This window comes from Musca vetustissima, unplaced genomic scaffold, assembly GCF_032173495.1.
Source record: "Musca vetustissima isolate MV318-11 ecotype Yass unplaced genomic scaffold, APGP_CSIRO_Mvet_v1 utg223673, whole genome shotgun sequence".
NCBI classification, from domain to species: domain Eukaryota; kingdom Metazoa; phylum Arthropoda; class Insecta; order Diptera; family Muscidae; genus Musca; species Musca vetustissima.
In genome coordinates, this window is record NW_026881762.1 from 4035 (window position 1) to 15493 (window position 11459).

At 35.5% G+C, this 11459-nt stretch overlaps 1 protein-coding gene across 1 annotated transcript; it reads right to left on the bottom strand.

The window, feature by feature from the left end:
* Positions 1-7776: 7776 nt before the first annotated feature.
* On the bottom strand, positions 7777-8812 carry LOC133327737 (protein apterous-like). Its single transcript, XM_061536278.1, has 4 exons — positions 8643-8812; positions 8292-8575; positions 8018-8214; positions 7777-7950 (listed from the first exon to the last, which is right to left on the bottom strand). Exons 1-4 carry the CDS (start codon positions 8753-8755, stop codon positions 7777-7779), a joined length of 768 nt encoding a protein of 255 aa, XP_061392262.1. The 5' UTR covers positions 8756-8812.
* Between the last annotated feature and the right edge of the window lie 2647 nt (positions 8813-11459).

Genomic DNA, 11459 nt, shown 5'->3' on the forward strand with positions numbered 1-11459 from the left:
TTGGAGTTAGCATCACTGTAGGGATGTATTATTGGAGTCAGGATTCAGTTTGAGAAATTAATACTTATAGGTACTAAATGGTACTACATTTGGTACAATTTGAATTTTTGGTGAACCAATAGAGCTAGCATCATGAAATTTGCAGTCACTGTTGAGGTGTAAGATTGATTTATGTAGGAAGTTTTGGAAATTGGTACTACTATGTACTAAATTTAGTACAGTTGTGGGTGAACCGATAGAGTTGGAATCCTGAAACTTGGATTTGGGATCACTGTGGGAATGTAGGGTTGGGGTATGTAGGAAGTTTTGGAAATTGGTACTATTGTGTACTAAATTTAGTACAATTTTAAATTGCATGTAAACCGATAGAGTTGGAATCCTGAAACTTGGATTTGAGATCTCTGTGGGGGTGTTGTTTTGTGCTAAGTAGAAAGTTTTGGAAATTCGTACTACTGTGTACAGAATTCGGTACATTTTGAATTGTGGATCAACCGATAAGTTGGAATCCTGAAACTTGGATTTAGGGTGACTGTGGGGGTTTAGGATTGGGATATGTATGAAGTTTTGGAAATTGGTACAACTATGTACTAAATTTGGTACAATTTCAATTGTGGGTGAACCAATGGAGTTGGAATCGTGAATCTTGGATTTAGGATCATTGTGAGGGTGTAGGTTTAGGGTAGGTTTTGGAAATAAGTACTACTGTGTACTAAATTTGGTACAATTTAAATTGTGGCTGAACCGATAGAGTTAGAATTCTGAAACTTGGATTTGGGATCACTTTGTTGGATGGTTGAGGAGGGTACTTGTGGAAATAAGGTGTGCTAAATGGAACTAAATTTGGATTTGGGTGAACTTTTAGAGCTCGAATCCTGAAATTTGGTACTTAATGGTACTCAAATTTAATTTATGGTCGATATTAATGTGTGGATTGTTTTTTCTGACATATGGTGTACTTCCAAATTCGCTAACGAAGTTGCGGGCATATGCTAGTATTAAATATAATAAAACGCATTAAATATTTTTTTTTTTGTAATTAGGCTTTATTTTTTTCTCGGTTTTTCATATATTATTTTTGTTGTTTGTTAATTTAAGGTTTTAAATATTCATTATAAACCAGTTTGTTTGCTTGTTTTTATTTTGTTTTACATCTTTCAATAATAATATTTCTATAAATAATTTAATAATATTAAGTACAAATATTTTTGTTGTATTTCATTTTATTTTTATAAATTTCTTTACGCTTTCTTTATTTTATTTTATTCACCTTAATTACTAAAACTAAATATTTTTTTGTTCAATGTGCTGCTTAAATTCTTTATTTGTTTTTTGGGGGGTAGAGTTACTAGGACTTCGTTTTCACTTAATCTATATATATATAGATAATAATCATTATAATTTAACAAAATAATATACACATGCTTCGCTCAGCTAACTATAAGTTAATGTAGTTTTTGTTGTTGTTATTTTTTGGGATTATTTTTTTTTAGTTTTTTTTTGTGAGATTTATTTTCTTCTCTAATTTAATAAATATTTTTTTGTTTTTCTTCTTATATATAATTTATTTATACAATTGTTTTTAACATTTGTTAGGTTTAAATGTACAGGAATATGACATGCTTGACTTCGTGTAAGCTCTGGAATATTATTAAAATGCCTTTAAAATTAATTAGAAGTATTAATAAATAAGCCGCTACCCAACACAAAGCCAAGCCTGCCACCCTCCATAAATTTCTTTTCTTTTCAATTTTTTTTTTCAAAATCTGCATAATCAGATTCGTTTTTGAGACTATTTCCCATTTTTAGTTAGTATTTCCTACAAGTTAATACCCACAAAAATTAATTAACTTATAAATAAACAAATTATTATTATTTCTTTTTATTTTATAATTAATAATAATATTAATGATTATGGTTGAGAGAGTCAATTAAATAACAATATATATAAGACTTAATTTTTTGTGTGTCGTATTCTTCAGTTTTTTGTTTTTCATTTAATAAATAACTCTAATATACTAACTTCGTTAATTTCTATTCAATTTAACGCTATACTTATTTATATATTTATATGTGGTTGATTTTTTATATATAAAAATTATTTACAAAACAATAATTTGCATAGAAGCCAGAAAAAATGAAGCCATTAGAGGAGGAAAAGGAAAACCTTGGTTTTGCTTGATTTATTTATTATTTTTTTATAATCAACTCCAACAAATTTTCAAAATCTTCGGTTAGATTCCTCAGTTTTAAGTTTTTCTCGAAATTGAATACATTTTTTTTCATTTACAATCGAACTTCCCTAAGCAACGAACTAGTTCAAAGGAACTATTCCGCAAAAGGAACGTTTGGTACTAATATCAAACTAGTACGATTCTCTTGTTCATATAATTCCTTTTGTAGTTTCCTGTTGCTATCGAACCGCTTCAGGAACGAGATTGTCCAATTTTAAAATTAAATATAATTTGCATTCGTAGTCTTATTCTGTCGACTTTGGCAAGATCGACTGTAAATGAAGAGGTGTATTCGATTTAGATTTACAATTGAACTTTCGTAAGGAATGAACTAGTTCAAAGGAACTATTCCGCAAAAGGAACGTTCGGTACTAGTATCAAACTAGTAAGATTCTCTTGTTCATCTAGTTCCTTTGTCGTTCCCTGTTGCTATCCAACCGCTTCAGGAACGAAGCAGTTCGGATTAGAATTAATTATAAGTACATGCTAGTCTTACTGTCAACATTGGGAAGATCGACTGTAAATGAAGAGGTGTATTCGATTTAGAAAAAAAAAACAGTTCTCTAACATGAGAGCTAAAATGAATTAAATATAAGAGGTAGATATATCAAATATATATCCAGATCTGGCATTTTTTTGAAAAATACTTCTTCCTTTTTAACCAACCGAAGATTTTAAAATTTGTTTAAAGTTTTTTTTTTGTGTGTTCTAGTTACGGATGTTAATTTTTTTAGTTCAATTTAAAAAAAAAAACTAAGTTCATTCACTGGATTTTATTCGTATTTTTTTTATAAATATTATTTTTTTGTTTAATTTTTGTTAGTGGTATGGAACTTTCTTTGGGTTGTTGTTGTCGTTTGTTTATTTTTCTATGAAATACCCTATTTTTTCAAACAAAAAAAAATTTTCAATTTTGACTAGAACAAAGAACTAAAAACACACAGAATTGATAATGTTTTCCTTACAAAATTTCAGGAGATTTTCGCAATGCAAAATTAGATTTCATTTAATTTTTAATTGCTTTCTTTTTACAAAGGAGGAGAAATAAATTCGAGGTTAATACGGGCTAGTTCAACGAACTATTCCCCAAAATGAACGATCGGCAATAGATTTGGTTATTTTGTTCATCTTAGGGTACTATATGAACGATCGTTTTTTTCTTTTTCGCTAACGTTCATTTTGATTCAATCGTTCATTTAGATCTTCCCGTTTCCGAAATAACTGGTATGGACCAATGAGCGACTGAACTAAGAGGAACTATGCAAACAGCGAAAAGTGTTACCTGTACTTTGGAACGTTTTTAACATCGTCACCTATTACTGCTTCGTTGAAGCAGTAATAGGTAGCCTCTTCACTGGTACATTAATATGTTTATTTTTTTAATTATCTGTGCTCGGACCAAATTGTATTCTAATTTCTGATAGACTTTTGAACCTCTGAGCTGCTATCGGAAGTTGCTGGGAAAACACCTCCGTGGTTTCTATGAAGATAAATAAACGTCTGGCAGAAAGATAGCAATAAAAGCTTATTTTTAATTTAAGTTGCATGTAGGGTTCACAGAATGTACAATACTTAACCGCAGAAAATCTTCTACTTAGATACATACTTTGATATGGCCCCCCAATAAGGGTTCCGTAAAATGTTCGATATTTTGAAGATCCTGGTCTCATGTTTTGGTCCCTAGATTAGAGGACCATTTTCATAAAAATATTTTGGAGCGCTGATTTAATGATGTAAAGCAATGGACATGCTTATCTGTAGGGTCAAACCCCACTCCATGTGCACTGTGAGAATTGGTAGTTATTATGTGACTATGATTAGACAATGTTTGATTAGTTTAAGTAGTTCTTAAGGAAAATATTTCATAATAATATTAGAATTGAAATAGCAATCGAACAATCAGGTCATGTTTCGATATCTCATAACATTTGGTCCTTCGAGTCAGATTCTTAATGTCTCATAACAACCTCTTCGCATGGATCTATCTATTAAATATTGTTTTATTATAGCCTTTCATAAAATTATCCCGTCCGATTTTGGATACATGGAACCTATTGAATTACTTTCTAAAGGAAGGGACTGTAAAAAAACTTCCTGACAGAAAATTTTAAATATAGGTCTTCCTCAACCTGCAAACAGTAGCAATACACAATGCGAAAGAGAATTATCGGAAAAAAAGGAGAAACATATTTAAAAAAAGAAGAAATAACAAGACAAACATGGGCAAATCGAGATGAGCAGGAGTCATAATGAAGTCCGGAAATTTTACCAACGAGTAAAAGACCAAACCGAAGGCTTGGTGCAGGCACATCTTCCTGTAGAGATGAAGTAGGAAACCTTGTGACAGACACATCTTCCTGTAGATATGAAGATGGAAGGGGCATTTTGCAAAACTTTTGGTATCAAATAGTAGCGGTGAAGATGATACCCAGAACCAATAGATAAATGCCGATATAGATTATATACCACCTAGCCAAGATGAGGCCAGAATAGCAATTAAGATTAGAATTATAAAACGGCAAGTGCCGATGTCAAACTATTCAAGACCGGTGGTCAGATGCTGTTCAGGAGCATGCACCAGCTGATTACAGTAAACCCCGCTTAATTACCTCAGTGAACATTTCAAGATTTTTGAGTAATTATCCGTGGAAGGTAATTAAGCGTGCACGGTTAATTACCTCGCTAAGATATTTATCCGTGGACCCCGGTTAATCACGCAGCAAGGGTAAATATCGGTGGACATTGGTGTCTTGTTTTTTCTTTCTTTTTTGCTTTAGATATTAACGGGAGCTTTAGTTTGATAGACAAAGATGTATTTCTGGGAGACATTTTACGAAAACTTTCAAAACAATAAATTTTATGTGCACATGTGTGGCAAGTGCACTAGCAAATGTAAGCCATTATAAGTGAAGTTGCCAGATTTAAAAAAAAATACATTGGGTAATTACATGGGGCAGATTTAAAGGTACTGTTACTTTGGGGTAGGTTATTTAGGGGCAAATAAATGTAATGGGTAATTAAAAGGGGGTAATTAAACGTGCAATTTTGTAAGGGATTGTACTGAAAATAACTGGGTATTCTGAAATCGGATTAATTAACCGTGGAAGGTATGCCAAATGATTGGAAACTCAGCATCCTATGTCCCGTGCACAAAAAAGGAGACAAGACGATATGTGCCAACTATAGAGGAATAAATCTCCTTCCCTTCGCATATAAAGTGCTATCCAGAGTGCTGTGTGAACGACTGAAGTCAATGGTCAATGACATTATTGGACCATACATAATGCGGCTTCAGAACTGGCAAATCCACCATTGACCAGATTTTCACTCTGCGCCATATCCTGGAAAAAACCCATGAAAAACACATCGACATATTCCACCTATTCGTCGACTATAAAGCAGCATTCGACAGCCCAATCCACACTGAGATGTTTAGAGCCTGCAGGATAATTTTAACTGGCACAAGGTCAGTAGTTAAAGTCAGAAAGGATATCTCGGAGTCCTTCAATACCGAACGAGTATTCAGACGAGGTGACAGATTGTCGCGCGACCTTTTTAGCATCCTATTGGAAGTTGTTATACGTGATGTAAATGTGAACAGAAATGACATCAACATAATGGGCCTCCGCCGACGACATCAACATAATGGGCCGAACATTGCGAGCGGTAATAGCCACATTCGAACGAATTGAGAAGGAGTCTGTCAAAGTCGGACTGGCAGTAAATGGCAAGAAGACCAAGCTAGACTCGGACCAACTGTATGTAGTCAAAGATTTTATATACCTCGGTACCGCCATAAATAAAATAATTGACATAAGTTTCGATATGCGGAGAATAGTGTTGTTCAGAGGCGACTATGTCCTAATTAAGCAATTTAGGAATTAGGTCACCTCTTGCCAGACCAATTTTACATTCTACAAGACTCGAATACAACCCTTACTGTTGTATGGATCTGAAGCATGGGTACTTGCGCAAGCAGATGAGGCAGTTATTGGAGTGTTTGAGAGAAAAATGCACCGAAAGATCTACGAGGGCAGTTCAGAACTCCTTCATATAGAAACAGGTGTTCAAAAAAGACACATCCGTAATAAAAACAATAAAAGCAAAAATTTCTAATTTTTCCATTGTAAAAATTGCGGATGCATGTTTTTGGAACACCTGTTTCTATATGAAGGAGTTGGCAGATCAAAACAAAATTTAACATGTGTTCATATATGGGGATGGAAGTTTCCAAAACACTTAACTTTTTCTATTTATGCTGCGCTTTCCGAACTGACCTCATACGTGCAGATCTGTGTCGACGATGTATATCGCAGTCGAATGAACCATGGGTTGTACCATGTATTAACGGACATCCACATAATAAGACGTATCGAGCTGCGGCGACTACGGTGGCTAGGTCATGCTGTGAGAATGGATGAGGATGCCCCAGTTCAAAAACCATATAAAAACGAACCAACTGATGGTTCACCCAGAAAGGTAAGGTCACGATTAGTCTTGTGTCGTTCATGAACGAGTCAGTCCACTAAACGAGTCCATAAATCCCAATAGTAATAAATTATAGGTATTATGAAAGTTATTGCAGCAAATTATAGGTATTAAAACAGGATTTCCGGGTTATGAAAGACCAACATTTTTCATCGCGGAAAATATATATGGGTTAATAGTTTGCAGAGGTTCCGCATAGATTTTAAATATTTTGAAGGTCCTATCCTGTCATATCAGACGATGAAATCCCATTCCGAGGTAGTGAAAGGACATAAAAATGACACTTTTTATATGTTATATAGGTCCATGTCGCATTTCAGTTTCTCAGAGCTTAAAAGGCCTCGTTGGTAAACGATTTTTAATAGAAAATTTGCTGATGAATCGTTATTTTTTCGTTCGATCCGATCTCGATCTCAGTATTATTTCTTCTCCTCCTAAATTTCGAGACGCTTAAACAAAACATTTCTAGAAAGCTACAAAAAATATAACAAAAATTTCTACATAAAGCCTGGATTTTTTTCTACATTTAAATATTTAATATTTGTAATGTTTGTTGTTTTTTTGGGGAGTGGGGGGTATTGAGTATTTTGCTGCACATGTGTACGAGTATGTGTGTGGGTGGTGTTTTTTGGATACTTTGGAGTAGTTCCAGATGATAGAATATGACAATGATAAAGGGAGGATAATTGGTCGCCTGTACTCGATCTGCTGTCACTTGGTGGTAAACACAAAATTTTTCGGCAACAGCAACAATTTGGTGTTTGGATCCAGAATGATTGATTCGCATGCATGAGGATGGATGAGTTATTTTTGAATAGATTTATGTGTCCCTGCCGTTAAATCTATATGGAGAAAAATTGTTCCTTTGTCGATTGACGTGATGATGATCCTAATGATGTTATAATTCATTGTTGTTGTTTGGGTTGGTGTTGTTGCTGCTGCTCCCATTGCCATCGGTGTTGTTGTCTGTGCTCTTTTGATTTTGACACAGTTCCATAATACTCATTGAGGTGGTGAGGTCACAGAATCCAGAGAGTACAAACAACTACTACGTATACTAATCCATGCCATGTGGATTGGGACTCTGGCCACCTCCCATCATAAATGAGGTGGGACTATGCACAGATATACTGTCCAAATCCAATGTGCCATCACCCTTCTCCAGCATACCGGAACCATCCTGTTTCATCATCATGCGGCGCCATTTGGCACGGGCATTTTGGAACCACACCTGGAAGACACACAATTCCGATTATTAATAGAAGTTAAAAAAGAGAGTAGCTCTCTCCCTCTCTCACCTGTAATACTCTCTTTGGCAAACCCGTCTTCTGCGACAACTGCTTCAAATCCTTCGCATCCGGATTGTGATTGATGGCAAAATACGATTTCATCGTCCTCAGCTGATGATGCTTGAACGAGGTACGCATTCGCTTCGTACGCGACGATGCACTCATATGCGAACCCCGACCAAAATCCAAATACTCAGTGTTTAAATCTGTTTGAAGAAAATTGGCTTTGGTTAGGACAAACGTTTCGTCTGTGAAGAGAGAGAACAGTACTTGCATTGCATACCTATGTTGGCAGTGAGGGCTTCAATATCTTTGGGCTTACGTTTGCGGGGCCGACCCTTTTGCCGTGGCGGCTGTGGAAGACCGGTCATCACGTGCGAGGCGGAGGCAAATATACTACTAGGAACAATACGGGTCGGATCCGAGTGGGGACTCGACGAATCATTCGGTGGTGAACCAAATTGACTTGTATACGGGTAGGAGCTGGCACCGCCCACGCCGGGCACAACAGCCGGACCGAGGCTGGTTGAGGCTGTATCACCTTCACGGGCCATTGTATAGTGGGTTCTGTGAAAGAGAGAACAACATGATTTGAAGTTCGTTTAAAGGTTTTTTTTTGGTCCGCGGTACTTACCTACAATAGATGAGCGCATCTATAATCCCATACTGATCACCTTTTGTCAGGGGACTTTGACAGACCACACAACAAAAACAGGTCACATGAAATACTAAATTTCTCGCCCTCATCACCAGTTCGGAGGCCCCAATCGATGCCAGACAGCGGGAACAGCGTCGTGTACCAAAAACACTGCAAAGAGGAAGGATAATGGTTTTCATTAGTAATGAGTTTGGACCACAGAAAATAAATTCGATAAATAGTTAAGGTCTTAATGTTATCCGACCTTTGCGGATTCGATTTTTATGTTTTCAAGGTTTTCAAGCTATCCACATTGTAAAATAGAATTTTTAGATTATCCAAATATCGCGGATAATGGTTATTATCCCTATAACGAGGATAACGTTTTTATTTTATCCGAATATCGTGGATAATAAATAAAATACCGTGGATAAAATTTTTATGGTACCGGTATGATGCGGATAAGATTTTAAGGTTATCCACCTATGTTTAAGGTTATCCGAATAACGCGGATAAGGTTTTTATGATGTTAAGATAGCGTGGATAATGCGGATAATATGATTATATTATCCAAATATCGCGGATAACCATTTTTTATTATCCGAACAACTCGGATAATGTTTTTTTATTATCCGCATAATGCGGATAAGGCGGATAACATTTTTACTTCGTCAAAATACCATTGATAATGATTTTTTATTATCCGCATATCTCGGATAATGATATTTTATTAACCCGATAACGCGGAAAATTTTTTAAACTTATCCAAACTCAATGGATAACGTTTTTATGCTATATAAACACCGCGTATAAGATTTCTAAGTTATCCACATAACTTGGACAAAGTTTTCATGTCATCCGCATAGCGTGGATAATGCGGATAATATGTTTATGATATCCAAATCGCGCGGATAATGTTACTTTATTATTCGGATAACGCGGATAAGGATATAATGTTATCCAACCCAATTTTTATGTTATCCAACCCAATTTTTATGTTATCCGCATAGCGTGGATTAACCGGATAACATTTTTATAATATCCAAATAACGCGGATAATGATTTGTTTATTATCCGGATAACGCGGATAAGGTTTCAATGTTATCTCAATATCGCGGATAATGATGTTTTGCTATCCGGATAACGCGGATCTTATCCAAACTCAATGGATAACGGTACACCGCGGATAAGTGTTTTATGTTATCCCCATAACTTGGATAAAGTTTCCATGTTATCCGCATAGCGTGGACAACATTTTTATGCTATTCAAATATCCTACATAATGATTTTTTGTTATCCGGATAACGTTTTCATGTTATCCGGATAGCGTGAATAACGCGGATAACATTTTTATGATACCCAAATTGCGCAAATAATGTTTCTTTATTATCCTGATAACGCGGATAAGGTTATAATGTTACCCAAACGCATATTTACTTTATCCGCATGAAGTGGATAATGCGGATAAAACCTCTTTGTTATCCAATCATTGCGGATAATGCATTTTTATTATCCGCTTGACGCCACTAAGGTTTATATTTTATCCGAAGGCCGTCAGTCAACCGATGAGGCCATTGAGCCAACCGAGTAGTGTCTGGATCGACTCTACCTTTCATAGAGAACCTTCTCAAACCTGTTTTATTTTCCGAAGACCTGTAGAAGCTTTTTTATTATCCCCTTAACGCTAAGTAGGTTTTTATTTTATTCGAACTCCTTGGATAATGAATCCAATTCATCCGATTGACACCACTTAGGTTTTATTTTATCCGAAAACCAGGGATAAGATACAACATTAAGTGTGCAGATCGGTTCTACCTCTGATAAAGAACCTTCTCAAACCTCTTTTAGTCTTCGAAGACCTCTAGAAGGTTTTTTATTACGCTATGTAGGTTTTTATTTTATTCGAACGCCTTGGATAAGGGGTCCAATTCATTCCAACCTCTTCTATCTGCCGAAGCCCTCTGAAGCTTCAATGATTTCTATATTCTGACTGATGTCTATATTAAGAAGATCTCTCGTAGATAAATGTCCCCACCTCTTCTATCTTCCGATGACCTTTCAAAGTTTCAATACATACAGCTTCTACAAAATGTTTATATTTAGCATACCTCTCTCCAAGGACCTTCCGCTAATCTCTTCTATTCTTCGAAGACGTCTAGAAGATTTGCTTTCTTACAAATTGTTTCAAATTTTCATTCTCTTCCGAAGACAGATTTAGAAGGTTTTCTATTATTATCTTTGACGTTAAGTTGTTATTTTATCCGAACACATTGGATAAGGGTTCCTATTTATTCGAATAGTGTGGTTGGACTCTATCTCTTGTAGAAAATCTTCCCAACCATTTCTATCTTCTGAAGAAATTTATAAGCTTTAATAGGCACCCCTTCGATATGATTTCTATATTTATAGGATAACTCGTAGATAATCGTCCCCACATCTTTTATTGTCCGAAGACCTCTAATAGCTTCAATGGGTACCGATTCTGCATGATACTCTTAATAACAAAGTAATGCAGAATGGGTACCTATTGAAGATATTAGAGGTCTTTGGGCGATAAAAAAAAGTGGAAACGATTATCTACGAGATGTCTTCTAAATATAGAAATCGTGGCGAAGGGGACCTTCCTCCAACCTTTTCTATCCTCCGAAAGCCTCTATGAAATTGCCTTCCTTACAAAATATTTCAGATTTTAATTTTCTTCACCCCCATTCCTCCCCTCCAACAACATATTTCATTTCATTCCATATATGAACCCTGAAACAGGTGAATTATGTGGTGTAGATATCCCGCAGTCGCCACCATCGTGGCATTGTC

Excerpts from the sequence above, each read along its gene's own strand:
- LOC133327737 (XM_061536278.1), bottom strand. The coding sequence starts at position 8,755 with ATGAGGGCGAGAAATTTAGTATTTCATGTGACCTGTTTTTGTTGTGTG. Across the intron at positions 8,576-8,642 it reads GATGCGCTCATCTATTGTAG|AACCCACTATACAATGGCCC; the intron begins GTAAGTACCGCG and ends TCTCTTTCACAG. Across the intron at positions 7,951-8,017 it reads TGCCAAAGAGAGTATTACAG|GTGTGGTTCCAAAATGCCCG; the intron begins GTGAGAGAGGGA and ends TGTGTCTTCCAG.